General features: G+C 39.6%; 1 protein-coding gene across 2 annotated transcripts in view; it reads left to right on the plus strand.

Moving 5' to 3' along the window:
• The window catches only part of LOC117990433 (basal cell adhesion molecule-like), a 146,092-nt gene that overhangs the window by 46,508 nt on the left and 78,935 nt on the right, over positions 1–20,649 (plus strand). For both annotated transcript variants that reach the window (XM_034977872.2, XM_069504689.1), the window contains one exon: positions 11,525–11,648. In XM_034977872.2, the coding sequence (XP_034833763.1) occupies positions 11,525–11,648 (124 nt within the window). The remainder of the gene's footprint in view (positions 1–11,524; positions 11,649–20,649) is intronic.

A 20,649-nucleotide genomic window follows, 5' to 3' on the forward strand; every position in this document is an offset into this window, starting at 1 on the left:
AAATTGTAAACGAGCCCGCCATCTTGGTCCATTAATGAGCCCTAACAGAAATAACAGGGTACTTAGCAATATTGTGGCGCAAGTTTCAAGAGAGGAGCAATTTATTCAACACTAGCTTATTCTCGCGACATCATCCGCGTGGACAATTTTCAAACCCCTATTACACCCCTTTAGGGGTTGAATTTTCAAAAATCCATTCTTAGCAGATGCCTACGTCATAATAGCTATCTACATGCTAAATTTCAGCCTCAGAAAAAGGTGACTGACTGACTGACTGACTTAGGTACTGACTGACTGATCAATCAACGCACAGCTCAAACTACTGGACAGATCGGGCTGAAATTTGTCATGCAGATAGCTATTATGACGTAGGCATCCGCTAAGAAAGGGTTTTAGAAAATTCAACTCCTAAGGGGGTGAAATAGGAGTTTGAATTTTGTGTAGTCCACGCGGACGAAGTCGCGACCATAAGCTAGTCATTCCTATTCTTGTACCACGCAACTATTATCTTCTTATCGCAATAATGAATATAAATGGGTAGTTTCTGCGAAATGTTTGTCTGATGTATGGGGGATGCGTTCGTGACTGAGGACCATACTATTTGTCCGTAATCGCCATCATATATCATAATGTATTTGATGTAGGTACCTTAAACCTTTCCTTAAGATGTTTTTCTTTTCTTGATAACTTGAGAAAGCGATCAAGTGCGAGTGGGACTCGTACACGAAGGGTTCCGTACCATCGTACAAGATATAACATAGGTAGGTAATTTTTAATACGGTATTTGACTATGTCAAAAATAAATTATTTCTCAGTGATTATTAAATAGAGGGGGTCTTCCAAAATACGAAAACTCCACGTCCTTTGTTAGTTTTATGTGTGACTAGTTTATGCCCGCGACTTCGTCCGCGTGGACAACACAAATTTCAATCCCCTATTTCACCACCTAAGGGGTTGTATTTCAAAAATCCTTTCTTAGCGGATGCCTACGTCATAATAGCTGCATGATAAATTTCAGCCCGATCCGTCCAGTAGTTTGAACTGTTAGTTGATAGATCAGTCAGTCAGTTAGTCAGTAAGTCACCTTTTCCTTTTATATATTTAGATAACCAATTTAAATTATCGAATAAACTCAATAAGCCTCAATAGCTCAACCGGTAAAGGAGTGGACTGAAAACCGAAAGGTCGACGGTTCAAACCCCGCCCGTTGCACTATTGTCGTACCTACTCCTAGCACAAGCGTGACGCTTAGTTGGAGAGGAAAGGGGAATATTAGTCATTTAACATGGCTAATATTCTTTAAAAAAAAAAAAAAAAAGCACGTCAAATGCAGGGCGTGCTAGGGCTAAAATTTAGCATGAAAATACTATAGCTATTATAACGAAAACATCTGCTAATAAAAGATTCTTAAAATTCAAACCCTAACGGCGATTACGCACTGCACTTCCGTCATCCGAGTTCTATCCGTGATCCGTGAGAATACCAGCGATTATCTATGACATCCGTCATAAGCTCCTATACAAAACAAAAAGAACGTAATTTCTCGGACTCGTAGTCGTTTTAGTGCGTAACTGCTTTAAGGGGACTCAGTTCGGTGCTTTCTTCATATCAAATCAAATCAAATCAAATCAAATCAAATCATTTATTTGCACGATTGCAGGTACAATGATGGTGTTACAGTGGTTTATTTACAGCTACAATCCGCCATACAGTGGGCATGCAAAATTTATTTTCTTATTATCTTATTATTAATAAGCTATTTTTTTTAACTTTTTTTATTAGAATTATAATGTTCAACAGTCACATATCACATAATATAATATAATATCACATGTCACATAATAATTCTACCTGTAATATATTAACCAAGAAATAATAAAATTCAAAAATAGTCAATATAATATAATCACATCAAGTCAACTCTAATTAAATTACCTTAAGATTACTATTATTATTACTACATAAGTATAAATTGTATAATATTTTATTCCTTGTATTCAAAAAATTCTTTAACGGAATAAAATGTTTTTGCGGTCAGCCATTCATACAGTTTTTTTTTAAATGGTCCCAGTGGTAAGGACTTGATGTGATTTGGCAATTTATTGAATACTTTAATGCACATTCCAGTGAATTTTTTCATAAACAAGGCCGTTCTAGGGACACAATTAAAAACTAATCTATTAGGATTTCTTGTAGGATAAGAGCAAACATCATACGCTTTAGTAAAAAGATTATTATGCAAACGTAGGAGGGAAATTACAACAATATTCGATATTGTACACACAAAACTAAGAATCATATCGATTTATCTCGTCAATATCTAGGTTTATTGATGTATAAAATATTGAAAAAAGTATTGATTTAAAAGTTACGAGGCTCAAAAGATTCCAATTTTAACACTAAATTAATGACAAGTTTGGGCGTAAATAAATAAGATTAGGGATATGAAAATTCTAAAACAATTTATCATTAGACGTAGTTTATTTATTCATTAGTTGAAATAATTTTACTTTGCAAACATAAATTCAGCAGTTTTTTCTCAAAAATACTTTTCCTGAACCCTTTTCGCGCGCTTGATTTCGGTGAAAATCATCGTGCCTCTCAACTTTCACATACAATGTCAAGTGAAAAGCAAACATGTTACCCACGTGCGCTGCCAATTTCGGTCGAGCGTCCTGCGTCACTTTAAGGGGGTAAAATAGGGGTTAGAAATTTGTGTAGTCAACGCGAACCAAGTCGCGGGCACAAGATAGTTATATTAACATAACCTCACATTAAAGTCACAACAAAACAATGTCAACACAGCGCTAATTCGCTATTCAAATAAAAGCAAGTTCTATTGACTCTCGCAAATGAGGAGCGCAAATGAAAACTATTACTGCGACCATGGTGTCATGCAATTAAAATTTTAACGAGATGATTAATGTTCTCATTAACTGTGGTAGATAAGGGCCCATGACATCACTATTGATCATCATGACCTGGGCGCGTTTGGAACCCTCGTAGATTTTGTTTTAAGTTCGCGTAAAAATTATCTAATATATTATATTTTAATTTTTAATGAACACAAGAATTATACATTAACTAGGTTATGCTCGCGACTTTTTCCGCATGGACTACACAAATTTCAAACCCCTTTAAGATAATATTATGAATAATAAATAATTTTACAATCCAGTTAATCTCGCATCGTATAATTTTTCACAAAATAAATTAAGTAAATGAATTTTCCTTGGACGTCACTTCTCCGCAAACAATACAATTCCGATATTATTTTTTCAGTAAAACGACGCCCGGAAACATAAAGAGAGTAAAATAAATTTATTAACAAAAACAGAGGACTTTTCCTCGATTAAAAATGGACTTTGCGATGGTAATTTCATTTGGAACGGCCTCCGACCAACCGATACGAAAAATTATTTACATCTGCGATCTATTTCAATAGTTTGATATACATTACTGCAGAGTTGATATGCATGCCGGCATGAGCTTAATGTATAACAACTGCAATCAAACCTGATGGCAAGTGATGATGCAGCCTAAGATGGCGCGCTGCCTATTAGATGCCTATTCACTCCTGACTTGAAAAGGGTGTCCCAAATCCTAGCGGTTCGAATTAGAAACTTTGCACTTGCCTTAACGGTGAAGGAAAACATCGTGAGAGAGTTCTACATAATGTTTTCAAACTGTATGTAATGAGCAGACTATGACCTACTCTGGCTCATGGCCGAAACTTCCGCTACTCGAAAACCAGCAATGTATTAATAACAATACTATGAAATCTTCTTATACCAGTAACTTAGTGAAGGCCAGGGATCAAACGTGTTCAATACATTCATACATTTCACTGTTAGTGTAAGTCCAGGTACAATTTACATACGAACTCGAACGCCTAATCCCTTACGTCGGGAAAAGGGTATCAAAGCACGGATTTGAATGCTATTAGCTGGGTAAGTTTAAGCTTTGAAGACCTGTGTTAGCACAGAATACTTAATAGTATTTTTTAGGGTTCCGTACCTCAAAAGGAAAAACGGAACCCTTATAGGATCACTTTGTTGTCTGTCTGTCTGTCTGTCTGTCTGTCAAGAAACCTACAGGGTACTTCCCGTTGACCTAGAATATTGAAATTTGGCAGGTAGGTAGATCTTATAGCTGACATTTGGGGAAAAATCTAAAAACCGTGAATTTAGGGTTAGATCACACAAAAAATAATTAATTGTGGTCATGAACTAATAAGTAGTATTTTCAACTTTCGAAGTGAGTGACTATATCAAGTGGGGTATCATATGAAAGGTCTTCACCTGTACATTCTAAAACAGATTTTTATTTATTTTTATGCATCATAGTTTTTGAATTATCGTGCAAAATGTCGAAAAAATACGACTGTAGTACGGAACCCTCATTGCGCGAGCCTGACTCGCACTTGGCCGGTTTTTCGGATTGACTATGCTGCGTAGGCCCTACTGGCCGCTACAGCGTCACCGGGGGGGTTGGCGAGTGCGAAGCTCCGCCTGGGGGTGAGCCCTAGGGCTCGAAGAAATAATTCGAGATGTCGGGGGCAACGTCCTCGTAAGGCCGCCTCCTGTGAGGCTCGGACCACGGCTTAGGATGACGTTGGGATGGGTGGAGTTGTTAGACTACTGGTTAGTCCGTACGCCCCCGAGGCCGTGGCGTGAGTCCACGTCCGGGTGACGTTAGACATCGGGGACGTCGTCTTCGCCGGCGAAGACGCTGTGAAACTTAATAGTAGGTACCTTCTTTCTATTTATAGAAGGCTCACTTTATAAAGAAGTTTAAGTAAATACTATCTGTCCCGGCTTACTCACGTGTGTAGTCGACGTTAGCCCGACTAGTTTCGAACCCATCCGGGGTCCTTTTTCAAGGGAGTCCGTCCGCGCACGCGCCGCGGTTTTGACTGCGTTTGGCGCGTGCGCGGACGGACTCCCTTGAAAAAGGACCCCGGATGGGTTCGAAACTAGTCGGGCTAACGTCGACTACACACGTGAGTAAGCCGGGACGGATAGTATTTATAATGGAAATCACTCACGGTAGTTTAAACGCTAAAAAAATTTAAGTAAATAGAAAAACAAGCCAAGTGCGAGTCAGCCTCGCGCAACGAGGGTTCCTTACTACAGTCGTATTTTATCGCCATTTTGCACGACAATTCAAAAACTATTATGCATAAAAATAAATAAAAATCTGTTTTAGAATATACAAGTAAAGGCCCTTTTACATGATACCCCACTTGGTATAGCCATCTTACTTTAAGAAGGACGGGGCGCAGGCGTCATGCTCACGATCGCCGCCTGCCGCCTTAGCGAGAGCTCCGGGCGACCTATCAGCTGTAGCCCGTTAAGAACCAAGGTCGGGAGACGCACTAGTGCGCCTCGGACGGGCAGTGACCAGATTTAAAGGTCCCGGTGGAGGGTCCGCCTCGGTGGACGGCGCTGGCTGGGCGCGGTAGAAATGCTTCGGTGTTCCCGTGACCCAGCCGTCAGCGCAGCGCTGGAGCGCCGCGCCGTTGGGTTTTAGTGGGTATTCCAGTCGCCTCTCGGCTGGCGAGTCCCACATACCCTACCCGTTCACGGGAGGGATGCGTAAATGCGTTTCCCAACGATAAAAAAAAAGAAAAAAAAGCCATCTTACTTTGAAAGCTGAAAATACTAATTATTTGTTCATGAACACATTTTAAATTTGTTTTTCGTGATGTAACCACAAATTTGTGGTTTCGGATTTTGTCCCTTAAGTCTGCTAAAGACCTACCTACCTGCCAAATTTTATGATTCTAGAATCTAGATCCATGGGAAGTACCCTGTAGGTTCCTTGACAGACAGACAACGAAGTGATCCTATAAGGGTTCCGTTTTTCCTTTTGAGGTACGGAACCTCAAAAAATCAAAGGCGTGAAACTACTGTATCTCTCTTTGTACTGTGGTACTGTCACATAGTTAGCAAAGCAAACAATGTTATAATTAAGCAACAAACCACAGCGCCACGTGGTCGCTCTCCGTAATTTATCTCGTTAAGCCAGTGGCGCCCTCAAGGAGAAAATTACAGGCGACTGTCGGATGCAACTTAATTATATTTGCCTTTGGGACAACGCGCGTACGTATGAAGTTCTGTACACCAGGTATACCTACTCGCAGAAATGTACTAAATTGCTTCTTAATTAGTTTGTTTTGGGTAGCACACGGGTATTAAAACCGTTTTGTGACAGTCTCATGATTGCACTGGCCACTAAGGATAGTAGTCCACTAAACAGTGGCGTGCAGGTCATAGAGGCATAAATGCACTGCTTGTACCCCAGTTGTAATAGCTCAATGCAAATTTTACATTATGACCTGCCAGTAAACAGGTTCTCCTAACTAATGCCTACCCTGGCTTCAAACCCTGTGCACGCCACTGCCACTAAAGTAAAGTACGCGGCCAAAGTAAGTCAAGTCAAAGTCAAAGTCAAGGCCAAAAGTGATGTATATGTATGCCTTTTTTTTTTTTTTTTTTTTTTTTCCTTGGAGGAGGAAAACCCTCATGGATTGCACTGTGCATGGATCGAACCCTGGAGTCCCCCAAATAGGAGGCGGATTCCTCTAACCACTAGGGTATCACTGTTTCACCCACAGATGAGTCTTCCCTTATCTGTAGCTTCATCTATTTATTCCTTAACTAATCGAAAACTCATGGAATCGACACAAGTAAAACGACAAGCGAATCTCTACATAGTATAAAATAAAATCGCTTCCCGCGTCTATATGTATGTATGTATGTATGTATGAACGCGTAGATCTTTTAAACTACGCAACGGATTTTAATGCGGTTTTCACCAACAGATAGTGTCATTCAAGAGGAAGGTTTATAGCTATAGTTTAATTCTCAAAAAATAAGAGATCCCTAGAGAAATTGAAGTAATGTTAATTAGGTCGGAAAAAAATCCTCTCATTTGAGAGTTTCCGAGGCAAATACACCTCAATGACATCACATGAGTATCTACATTGCACCCATGCGAAGCCGGGGTGGGTCGCTAGTTTAGAATAAATGCAAGAGCATATACGGAGACAGCCAATAATATTATAAGGCAACGAGGAAGACTCATAGACACGACCATTGTCTAACAAATTGAGAGGAAATGCATGAGAAGCATAAGGAGACAGCCAATAATATTATAAGGCAACGAGGAAGACTCATAGATACGACCATTGTCTAACAAATTGAGAGGAAATGCATGAGAAGCATAAGGAGACAGCCAATAATATTATAAGGCAACGAGGAAGACTCATAGATACGACCATTGTCTAACAAATTGAGAGGAAATGCATGAGAAGCATAAGGAGACAGCCAGTAATATTATAAGGCAACGAGGAAGACTCATAGACACGACCATTGTCTAACAAATTGAGAGGAAATGCATGAGAAGCATAAGGAGACAGCCAGTAATATTATAAGGCAACGAGGAAGACTCATAGACACGACCATTGTCTAACAAATTGAGAGGAAATGCATGAGAAGCATAAGGAGACAGCCAGTAATATTATAAGGCAACGAGGAAGACTCATAGACACGACCATTGTCTAACAAATTGAGAGGAAATGCATGAGAAGCATAAGGAGACAGCCAGTAATATTATAAGGCAACGAGGAAGACTCATAGACACGACCATTGTCTAACAAATTGAGAGGAAATGCATGAGAAGCTTAAGGAGACAGCCAGTAATATTATAAGGCGACGAGCAGCGAACACTAATCTATAGGTATACGATGAGGTTCATTTACGGAGATAGCATTCAAACTTACTCCATAGTCGATATCTTTGTCTCCGTCGAATACAGACGTAGGAAGACTCATAGACATGTCCATTGTCCATTCGAATTAAATAAATTGGTTGCGATTGTCTCTTATTTCTCCCTCCTTTTCAAAAACACAAGAATTTAGGAGTTACTGATTACGATTTACGGATACTAATATTATTTTAATTTGCCGCGCTTATACAATCTCTTCTTTGCGTCAGCCTGACTCTAGTAAATCTCTCAATATTGTGCGTACAAACTAATATATTTATTAATCGTACGGAATATTCTCCGCGCAATTTCAACTCGTACTTGTCCAGTTTTTTAATATACGTCCCGCGAATTGCTATTGCGCTCGAACCATGTCTCATTAACATCGAAATGACGTCATTTTGACGTCAGCCAAAATAAAAATATACCATCAGCTCGAAACTTCAGTCTAGTGCTGACGTCACTAAAATGGCAGCCACGCGCTTTAGCGATTTCCGGGACTTATAGTGACACTAAATAATTTTAAATACAATCGAACCTGCATCTTCTGGGTTCGCGCCCGATGCCGATGAAGTGTAGGTAAAACACAAAAAAAATATAAAAAACTAGCTTATGCTCGCGACTTCGTCCGCGTGGACTACAAAATTAATTTCAAACCCCTATTTCACCCCTTTAGGAGTTAAATTTTCAAAAATCCTTTCTTAGCGGATGCCTACGTCATAATAGCTATCTGCATGCCAAATTTCAGCCCGATCCGTCCAGTAGTTTGAGCTGTGCGTTGATAGATCAGTCAGTCAGTCAGTCAGTCAGTCATTCAGTCAGTCAGTCAGTCAGTCACCTTTTCCTTTTATATATATAGATTATGACAAAAATGAACGTGTCTGATTTGTTGTTACATCTGTGGCAGGTCCCCGATACGGTTGTTGCAAGCACTTCAAGTTGCGCATTCTATTTGCATCCAACAATACTGCAACACTCATTTTTGCTCTTAAGTAGGGCATTTCAATGAAGCGCTGTTGAAACAGTGTATCGATGGCTTTGTTGCGAGCGGGCCCGTTTTGTTGACGTATTGTTTGCAATGTTGCAGTGCAAGCGACTTCTGTGTGCATATTGTTGTTGGTGAAACTTGTTGTTGATTTTCCTCAACATAATAGTACGCGACAGGTCGAGATAGCAATCGGGGAGGGAACGCCCGGCACATCCGCACAGCCCTCGCACCAACCCGATACTACACTAGATGCCCGCGATTTGCGTGGATTTAGGTTTTTAAAAATCACGTGGGAACTCTTTGATTTTCCGGGATAAAAAGTAGCCTATGGAAAGTCCAAAAGTCATTTGTGGGTATGGGTATTACCTTTTATAATAAAATCCCGCAAACTATTTTAGACTTACCTTTGCACAAGTTTAAAAAATCTATTAAAAATATGCTCCTGAAAAAAGCATATTACACAATTGAAGATTATCTAAATGATAAAAGAGCGTGGATTTGACCTGCAGCTCGTTCCGGCAACGCACAAGACTGCAAATACTATTTTATACATGGCATCTTGTACCTATATCAAATATTTGAAAAAGCAACCGCCGAGTTTCTTGCTGGTTCTTCTCGGTAGGAAAGGCATTCCGAACCAGTGGTAGATGCATCCGACTATTCGTAAGTACTTGTAAAAGTTTATACGAATAAAAAAGATTTTCATTTTTCATTTTCATTTTATGTCCCTCTCCAGGTCTTAAACTATACCCATGCTGGCAGGCTTTGTTGGTTTGTCCTTCAATCACATCGCAACGGTCGGTGCAACGGACTGACGTGATTTTTTGTATGGGTATGTGGTATAGATAAAGACCTGGAAAGTGACATAGGCTACTTTTTATCCCGGAAAATCAAAGAGTTCCCACGGGATATTTTAATGTATAAAACGGGTACATACCACGATTAATTTTTGTTTTTATTTGTCGATATTTCAACCAAATTGCACGGGATTTTTAAAAAATCTAATTCCACGAGGACGAAGTCGCGGGCATCAGCTAGTTGGGACCTAAATGAGACGTAAGCTAAGCTTGGCTCCAAAAATATGACCCGGTATCCATTTCAGGCACGACCTTTATCAAGCAATGGAAGTCACACGTATTTTCCATTAATTAAGTCGATATGTGGGGGACAATTTTAATTAAACGTACCCAACCGCTATCCTCTAATTAGCTTAAAAAGGTAAAAGCTTAATTGATTAAAAAGCAGGACTAATTTAGAGCGGAGTGGGATAGTGATATATTTTTAATTATTAAAGTCTCGGGTCGCACTCGTAACGGTTTCATCAGCACCCTTATTATAAATGCCAAAGTGTGTTTGTTTGTTGCTTTGTCCTTCAATCACGTCGCAACAGAGCATCTTAAAAAACCTTAATTCAATAGATTACAGGTAAGGCTACGGTTATCAATATCGGTATTGAAACTAAATAACGGTCGGATAACCTTTGCCAGAAATAGCCAATAACGCCCATCTCTAATACTCACCACTGCGCTATAGGGAGGTCGTCAAAATCCAAGCTTATTATCTCAATAAAACAAGATGGCGTCACAGCAGTCGCAGCCTCGTTCCGTGGAATGATGAGATAGAATAAGAGCCGTCGCAATATGACTCCGAGTCAATTTCCTCAGCAGATGTGTGCGAAACGGTTTTATGGACTCGCGATAATATTATGCTGAGTTTATATCGTTTCCTCAGCGAATAAAATATTAAGTTCATGTATTTTACTAGCTAATTCCCACGACTTTGTTTGTGTGGATTTAGGTTTTCAAAATCCAGTGGGAACTCTGATTTTTCTAGATGAAAAGTAAGGTTTATGGACTCGCGATAATTATTATGCTGAGTTTATAGCATTTCTTCAGCGAATTTAAGTAATTTATTAAGTTCATCTTTTACTAGCCGATGCTCGCGACTTCATCTGTGTGGATTTAGGTTTTTAAAAACCCAGTCGAAACTAGGATTTTTCTACATCAAACGTAGGTTTTATGAGCCTGCAATATTATGCTGAGTTTATATCGTTTCTTCAGCGAATTCAATATTAAGTTCATGTTTTACTAGCTGAGGCTCGCGACTTTGGTCGCGTGGTTTGGTTCAGTCTGCCACATCAGTACTCCCTGCTGATTGGTGAGACTAACATGCTTTTGGTATTTGGATCAAATATACTGCACCAGCAAGAATCCCATAAATCCAACCAATTACATCAATTGCGATTATCGCAATGCGAAAATTTTACTTCTGGTAGGGGAGCCTAAGAGGGGATTTTGGGATTTACTCGAGCGCGTCAGATTAAGACAAGGTAAGTTAATTAGATGCAGAAAAGTGTGCATTTCATCGATTCGACAATTTGAGCGTGATATAAGGAAATGGGAGAGTCACGAAGTTTCAAAAATCAGCCATGACTTTTGGTTGATTGCGATAACAAAAACACGTGGGGCGCATTATATACTACTAATATATAAAGCGCTCGAGCATTTCTTTGTGACTATATATTTTTTACATTTTTGAAAACCTGTACGTGCTATCCCCACAAGTAAAAGTGGTTACATCATATAACTTTTTTCTTTTTAGCACCTAATCTTCACAATCCAAAATCCCCACGACGCTCGAATAAATCCCTATTTAACCTCTTGGGCTCCCCTACTATTCTGTGTTAGCCCCCAGATAACCAAACATGGTCAAGCTCTACTTTTCATCGAGAACAAAAGCTGCAATATCCTTTCTTGTATTTCCTAGGTGTGATCCAGGTGTGGTCAGCACCAGGCGCGCAGACCCGTCTGCCGTGCGACCTGGCTGCGTCAGTCCACGAGGTCGCCATGACCATGTGGTTCAAGGATGGAGACAGGATGCCTATTTATACGTAAGTTTTATCCACGTGTGCATGTTATGACCATAATTATAAATACGTAAGTAAGTATAAGATTTTACGTCTCACCAAACGTTGCTAGAATTCGAGAGTCGAAACACAATAGCATCAAAGTAAAATGGACCTAAAGAGTCTTGAATTGAAGTCAAATATTCAATGCCACTGATTTTAATTTCGCAATGTTTCCGCTTGGAGCGCTGGCTGTAGAAGTGTAGACAAACTTGAGCTTTAAAACAAGGCTTTTAAGATCCAGTTTACTGTAACGCGGAAGTATTTTCGACTCTCGAATTTGGTTTGGTTTGGTGAGACGTAAAATCTTGTACTACGGGTACAGTACCTGTACTGCGCTGCGCTACACTGCAGGTCGCGCCACTTCAGGCCGCTCGTCTTCGTGTCCTTTTTTGATGCAAAATAGGAAGAGAGAAGTTATAGGGAAAGAGACAAGTAATATATAGCAAATGAATGTAAGACTCGTTCCAAATTCGAAATCAACCTAAGCTGAGCACTCACAGCCTTGGCGTTAATTAATAAGGCCATTGTTTCCGTCCCTGAATAGCTTAATCAGCGGACAATAGACCCGATACGTGCCGCCCCGGGTTGCAGCCGGCGAATGTGGACCAACCTTAATGAACTGCATTCTGATACGTGTTGATACGGTTTAGGGATGCCCCTGAAATGGTCGTGGAGGTATAATAACTCGGTTACTTTTTTCTTAAATTACATTGCATAGGACTGCATAATGCAATATTTTGAATTAAGCGATGTTGCATGACATTCAGACACTCGTAAGGTTCTTTGCTTTTGATTATTAGAACAATTAAACATTGGTTTTATCAAGGAACAGTAATTATAGGAACCATTGAAATCCTCAATAGCTCAATGGTCTAGATTCTAGAAGGAGACGCGAAAGCTAAGAGCTGAAAGAAATGTCGATGATTCCCAAAAACAGCCGTAAGGCATCGTGAGATATCTGACAGAAGCAAAGCTGTACTCTATCTCGCTCACTTCTTTTGCCACATCATCGCCACGTTTTTTGTCTCACTTTTTGCCTTTTTGGATGGAAAAATAGGAAGATACAGAAGTTATAGGAAAAGAGAGAAGTAATAATATAGCAAATGAATGTAAGACTCGTTCCAAATTCGAAATCAACCTTAGTTGAGCACTCACAGCCTTGGCGTTAATTAATAAGGCCATTGTTTCCGTCCCTGAATAGCTTAATCAGCGGACAATAGACCCGATACGTGCCGGCCCGGGTTGCAGCCGGCGAATGTGGACCAACCTTAATGAACTGCATTCTGATACGTGTTGATACGGCTTAGGGATGCTCCTGAAATGGTCGTGGAGGTATAATACTAACTCAGGGACTTTTGTCTTAAATTACACTGCATTATCATCATCATCATCATCATCATCATCATCAACCGATAGACGTCCACTGATGGATATAGGTCCATTGTAGGGACTTCAACACGCCACGGTTTAGCGCCGCCTGAATCCAGCGGCTCCCTGCGACCCGTCTGATGTCGTCTGTCCACCTACCTAGTGGGGAGTCTTGCAAATCTGCGTCTTCCGGTGCGAGGTCGCCATTTCAACACCTTGAGACCCCAACGTCTATCGGTTTTATTTTTACTAAGTGTCCTGCCCATTGCCACTTCAGCTTCGCAACCCGTCGAGCTATGTCGGTTACTCTAGTTCTCCTACGGATCTCCATTTCTGATTTGATCACGTAGAGAAACTCCAAGGATCTCTCCATCGCCCGCTGAGTGACTCTGAGCTTTCTTATGAGGCCATAGTTAGCGACCATGTCTCGGATCCATATGTCATCACTGGCAACACGCACTGTTCGAAGACTTTGGTCTTCAAGCACTGAGGAATTTTGGACAAGAAGATGGAGACTTAAATCAGTAGGTGTAGTATTCGTCCGGCAACACGGCATTGTCAGTGGCGGATTTTCAGTCTTGGCCGCCCTAGGCTCCAGGATTTCGTAAGCACCAGCCGCCCTTTTCTCAACACCCATTAATCATGGTCGTAGCCATGAGTTGAGGGGGGGGTTAAAAATTTACCTCGAGCTCGAGCGCAGCAGGCGCAATTTTTTTTGTTACTAAAAAAAGTGATTTTTGTCATGATTGGCCGCGTCTTATATCTAGCCGCCCTATGCCCGGGCCTACTGGGCCTTAGGGCAAATCAGCCACTGGGCATTGTTCATCACAACGCAGAATCGATGCTCATACATATTCAGCGCGCGGTTGCAATTAGCCGCCCCATAGTTTTGAGCCACCAATTATATTTTTAGGGCGCTCCAGGCTTTTTGCTAGGAGTCCGGCAATAATCTGAATTACCAAGTACTTATAGTTAGTAGACACTGGATAGTTTATGTCTATAGTATTGTTTTTTATTTAAAGCTTTTTAGGGTTCCGTAGTGAACAAGGAACCCTTATAGTTTCGCCATGACCGTCCGTCTGTCCGTCCGTCCTCGGTTAATCTCAGAGACTATTAGTGCTAGAAATCTGTAATTTGGCATGGGTATGAATATTAATCACGCCGACAAAGTGGTGCAATAAAATTGTGATAAATATTTTTTTAGGGTAGCTCCCCTACATGTAAAGTGGGGATGAATTTTTTTTCTCGTCTACCCCATAGTGTGGGTAGTTGAATAGGTCTTTTAAAAATACTGTGGGTGTGGAAACATCATTTTTCGATTTCTAGATCCGTTTGTAATATATGATGTTTTAAAGTGTTAATTTTTATTAGAGTCAAGTGTGTCGTCGTCGTACTCAAAGCGTTCTTTAAGATAAAGAGGAATGGAGGGATTGAACAGTATACAGCAAAGAAGATGAAGAATATGAGTATTCCTGCGAAGACGAATCGGGAGCCACTTGAGCTTACGGCTGTACTCGGAGACATGGTCATACTTTCGCAGCCCAAATATGAACCTTATACAAAGATTTTGAAGCCGCTCAAGTTTGTTCAGTTGGTCCTCAGTTAGGTTAAGATAACAAGTATCAGCGTAATCGAGGATTGGTAGAAGTAGAGATTGAGCCAGCGCAACCTTAGCAGGAATAGGAAGAGCATTACGCAATCTTCGGAGGGAGCCGACTGCACAAATAAATTGTAACAATAAAAATATTATCAGAACTTATTGTACATTTAAATGTGCATATGTACTTGTGTCTATGTTTTTTGATCAACAAACAATTTATTTATTTAAAAAAAATTAGTAATAAAGTTGTAAATTAAAAAAATAAAGTTGGTTTTTGTTGGTTCGCGAATCACGAGGTATATAGGGAAATTGAGTAACGGAATGTCACAAAGCAGGTAATTAATTATCCGTCATCAGATGCCGACATCTGCCTGGGTGATTGATGGTCCACAACACTACACATGCAGAACCAGGCAGTTGATGAAACTGCTGAATTGTTATGATTTCCGTAACAGACCACTGTATGCTATGTGTCAATCATGAGTCAATTATATTTCACTAATGATTTTAAGCTTATTTCGTAGTTTAACGACTATTGTCTAAATATATAAAAGGAAAAGGAAAAGGAGAAGGTGACTGACTGACTGACTGATCTATCAACGCACAGCTCAAACTACTAAACGTATCAGGCTGAAATTTGGCATGCAGATAGCTATTATGACGTAGGCATCCGCTAAGAAAGGATTTTTAAAAATTCAACCCCTAAGGAGGTGAAATAGGGGTTTGAAATTTGTGTAGTCCACGCGGACGAAGTCGCGAGCATAAGATAGTATTACTATAGACAGCTTCATTTATCGGAACTACCAAGAATGCAATTTATCGTTTACAGAGAATTAAGGGTTAAGACACACCAACTGGTATTCTATACGTGTCCTCACACAATATCGTTCACGCCGCAGTCTCGCACTATCACTAATTGCATCATGCAGACAGTGCATAAATTCACGCTGCAACCGAATCAGCTTTGTCCGGCCGTTTGTACTTTACGTGAATACCTCGCATAAGTAAACTGGGGAACCTGTGTTATGTAACTATATAATTAATAGGACAAAGGAAAACGTGACTGACTGACTGATCTATCAACGCATGGCTCAAATTACTGGACGGATCTGGCTGAAATTTGGCATGCAGATAGCTATTATGACCGTTCAACGGTGAAGGAAAATATCGTGAGGAAAGCTGCATGCCTAAGAGTTCTCCATAATGTTCTTAAAGGTGTGTGAAGTCGACCAGTCTCTCTGGGCCAGCGAATTATAGCCTAAGCCTTTTTCATTCTGAGAGGAGACCCGTACTCAGTAGTGGGCTAGTGATTGGTTAATCATGATGATGACGCAATACCTTCACCCATTTATATTACAGTTTTCATGCTTCATTTACCGCAAGCACCAAGACAATGCCGCAATTTATCGTTCACAGAGAGTTAAGGGTTAAGACACACCACCTGGTATTCTATACGTGTCCTCACACAATATCGCTCACGCCGCAGACTCGCACTATCACTAATTACATCATGTAGACAGTGCATAAATTCATGCTGCAACCGAATCAGCTTTGTCCGGCCGTTTGTACTTTACGTGAATACCTCGCACAAGTGAACTGGGGAACCTAATAACCTATGTTATGTAACTTAATGATTATAAATAAATAAATAAATAAGCCTACCTCTAATTTTTTTTTTTTTTTTTTAATTCTTTTTTTTTTCTTCTTTTTACTTTCGTTCATTTTTTTCAAATTATTAGTACCTTTTTTTTTTTGTTTTGTTTTTTTTTTGGTCAATATTGCTTATAACGAATATGAGGAACTTAATGATTAACAGGACAATAATATTTTAGTTATGTTAGAAAACTAGCATATGCTCGCGACTTCGTCCGCGTGGACTACACAAATTTCAATCCTCTATTTCACCCTCTTAGCGGTTGAATTTTCAAAAATCCTTTCTTAGCGGATGCCTACGTCATAATAGCTATCTGCATGCCAAATTTCAGCCTGATACGTCCAGTAGTTTAAGCTGTGCATTGACAGATCAGTCAGTCAGTCAGTCAGTCAGTCACCTTTTCCTTTTATATATTTAAATATGGGTTAGTGATATCATTTTCATTCATGACCCATGGGAAATTCATAAAAGAAACAGGTCTATTTATTGTCATTTGCCTCATATTATAACTTATTTTCTAAAAGTTACAAGATCGTATTCGGTCCAAAGCCTATTATCGAAGAATATGTTAGATACGTAGCAACTAAAGGTACTTCATCCTAAGGGTCAGCGCATACAGCGGGTAGAGTGGAGCTAAGTGAATTTTTAAATACCTACTAATACTTATGTAAGTTATAAGAATTATTACTTCTAAATCCATGCTTCAGACTATGTTGTACTTACTATAACCTGTTAATTTAAGTTTAATATGACATTCTTACTGATAATCGAAACTATTTTATATTAACATACTTGTACCTACTTAATATTACTAAATTATTAACAAAGAAGAAACTAATTGACATTATAACAAACTTAATTAATTAATGCGATCAATAAATAAAAATAATTTCGATTCAAAATGAATGCCCTATATAATTACATGATAAAATCTATTATAAAATAATGTAACACGTAGTTTGCATGTAATTGTATAATAATTATATATTTAGCATGTATGTATTGTTAATGTACCTAACTTTGCAATGCCCTAACGGGGCTTCATGTAACCATGAAAGCAAATGAATAAATAAATCATAAATCATAAATCATAAGTCTTTTTGATAATAACTCAAACTTCATGTGCGGTCCTACGGGGTGATACCACACGAGTGGCTATCTACTCATGTGGTGATACGCTGACTCAGTGTTCAACATTGCATGATAGCCACCGAGCTCATTTGATCAAATCAAATCAGATAGTTTTTTCAAAATCCATACCAATATTATAAATGCGAAAGTGTGTCTGTCTGTCTGTCTGTCTGTCTGTCTGTCTGCCTGTCTGTCTGCTAGCTTTTCATGGCCTAACCGTTCAACCGATTTTGATGAAATTTGGTACAGAGTTAGCTTACGTCCCGAGGAAGGACATAGGCTACTTTTTATCCCGGAAAATTAAAGAGTTCCCACGGGATTTAAAAAACCTAAATCCACGCGGACGAAGTCGCGGGCATCATCTAGTAGGTAATAAATTACACTTTTTGGTAGTCAGTTGTTGCATTTGTAAGATGTAGTGATAATTTTTAGACTTACATCATTCAGTGTTGAGCACTGAGTTAAAGAACCATCCTTCTGTCCTTTCTCCGGTTGAGTTGGATTGCCATCAGGCTATGAGTGTCACATGATTGTGTTTACGCTCACACAAATCTTTTAAATGTATAAAAGGAAAAGGTGACTTACTGACTGACTGACTGACTTACTGACTGACTGATCTATCAACGTACAGCTCAAACTACTGGACGGATCGGGCTGAAATTCGGCATGCAGATAGCTATTATGACGTAGGCATCCGCTAAGAAAGGATTTTTGAAAATTCAACTCCTAAGGGGGTGAAATAGGGGTTTGAAATTTTGTAGTCCACGCGGACGAAGTCGCGAGCATAAGCTAGTCTAAATATATAAAAGCGAAATACCACTCACTCACTGACTGACTAATCACGAAATATCAGGAACTTTAAAGCCTACAAACTTGAAATTTGGAAGGAAGGTTCCTTCCAGGACGTAGGTATCAGCGAAGGTTGTATGAAAGTCCTATGTTTTTGAAGTTAGAGACAAGAAAATCGACATAATAGACATCGACATAATAGGTTATTAATAAGTCAAATTGGAAAATTCCCCCCTTAAGGGTGGTAAAATAGGGGGGAAAAGTTTTAACTACCTATTGTTATTTTTACTTGAAATTCGAAACGTAGGTTCTTTCTAGGGGGTAGGTATCAGATAAGAAAGGATCTAACTAAATTCTTCCCCTAAGGGGGTGAAATGGGGGTTTAAAAGTTGTATGAAAATCCTATGTTTTTGAAGTTAGAGATATGAAAATTGGCATTTAGGTATTCTGGGTTCCCTGCTTTAAGGCAAGACTGAAGTGAGTAGGTAAGTGAGGCCTTTTGCAGTGGGAAAATTTCAGATCTCATGAGAAACCAGAAATTTTACGCGGACGAAGTCGCGGGCAACTGCTTGTTGTGCACTATAATATTTTCTCCGTAGTTACTCTCCGCTCCACTCTGCCGCTGTGCGTTAAACATATGAGTATTGAGCTAGTTTAATAATAAAGTTATTAATCTAAGACCCTTGTATCATAAATTACTTTGGAGATAGGAGCGAAACAATATCAATAACATAACTCGGTATAGTGTCCAATAAAATGGGTCACCATAATTAATGGGGACCAAGATTGACGTTTACTCAAGATATTAACAACAACAAGTAGAGGGGACAATTCGTTTAGAGCGAGACATTTTTTTGCGAGGAAAACTTCGTGGTTTTTAGTCCTCTTATATCATCATCATCATGATCAACCTATCGCCGGCTCACTACAGAACACGGGTCTTCTCTCAGAGTGAGAAGGGTGTTGGCCATAATCGCCGCTGGCCACGTGCGGATTGGCAGACTTCACACACCTTTGAAAACATTATGGAGAACTCTCAGGCATGCAGCTTTCCTCACGATGTCCTTCACCGTTAAAGCAAGTGATATTAAATTAATTAAAACGCACATAATTCCGAAAAGTTAGAGGTGCGTGCCCGGGATCGAACCCCCGACCTCCGATTAGAAGGCGGACGTCCTAACCACTAGGCTATCACTGCTTGCGGCTTCATATAATATAGTCGCAATAGCATTTTTTAGGCGTCAGTGGAGCGCCGCAGTTTTAAAATAAACACGCCTCCAACTTGTTTAAGTTTTTATGATAAGGTCTTTTGTTCATTTTTGTTCTGTTTGCTGTGGAGACCCTGGAGTCATAGAGTCTTAGTTCTAAAACAAATTAACGACACATTTCACCGCGAATACAAGGCTCATCTGCTAACAGACGGGTTGGCTTATTTTTTTTTTAAACAAACAGCTATATATTTTACATAATTTTAACGTTAGTCTAGATCAGGGGTCTCCAAAGTTTGAAGCCTTAGGGCCATAATGATTTTGTCAGTATGTTCCAAGGGCCAAATCAGTTTAAATTTTTCTGCCCTTAACTATATTTCTAGCTAGTTTTCACAATAAAGTAGATTCTAAAATATTTTATGCAAAGGATCATCCTGGCTATCCAGCCAGTATTCTTGGCACCATTCCACGTGGGTACGATTTGTGATTACGGTTATTTCAATAGATAAGGTTAGCTTTAAGTTTTATTGCAATACTAGCTTATGCTCGCGACTTCGTCCGCGTGGACTACACAAATTTCAAACCCCTATTTCACCCCCTTAGGAGTTGAATTTTCAAAAATCCTTTATTAGCGGATGCCTACGTCATAATAGCTATCTGCATGCTAAATTTCAGCCCGATCCATCCAGTAGTTTGAGCTGTGCGTTGATAGATCAGTCAGTCAGTCAGTCAGTCACCTTTTCCTTTTATATATTTAGATTTTCAATTAAATTAAAAAGACTGTTTCAATTATCCGCTCTATCCATTATATAGATCTCTATGGCATATTCGTCAGGGTTATCTGTTATCCCTAGAGACAAATAGAGGTCAAAGTTCCACCACACTTTCGCTTTGTGTCGATAGTCGATAGTTTTTCGATATAACGCGTTAAGCTGTACTTGAGGATTCCCTTAGAGGAATAGTTATGGGAAACTTCACAATGGAGTATGGAAAATTGGAAAAAGTTACTTTCCCGCTAAAATATGACGACTTTGTCTTGTGTTTTTTTTTTTTTTTTTTAGCCATGGCCTTTGACTTACATTCCTCTTTCCCCTCCAATTAAGCGTGAAGCTTGTGCTAGGAGTAGGTACGACAATAGTGCAACGGGTGGGGTTTGAACCGGCGATCTTTCGGATTTCAGTCCTCACCTTTAACCGTTGAGCTATTGAGGCTCTAAGGCTCTGAGGTTTAGGT

The sequence above is a fragment of the Maniola hyperantus genome, chromosome 18 (genome assembly GCF_902806685.2).
Source record: "Maniola hyperantus chromosome 18, iAphHyp1.2, whole genome shotgun sequence".
Classification (NCBI taxonomy): domain Eukaryota; kingdom Metazoa; phylum Arthropoda; class Insecta; order Lepidoptera; family Nymphalidae; genus Maniola; species Maniola hyperantus.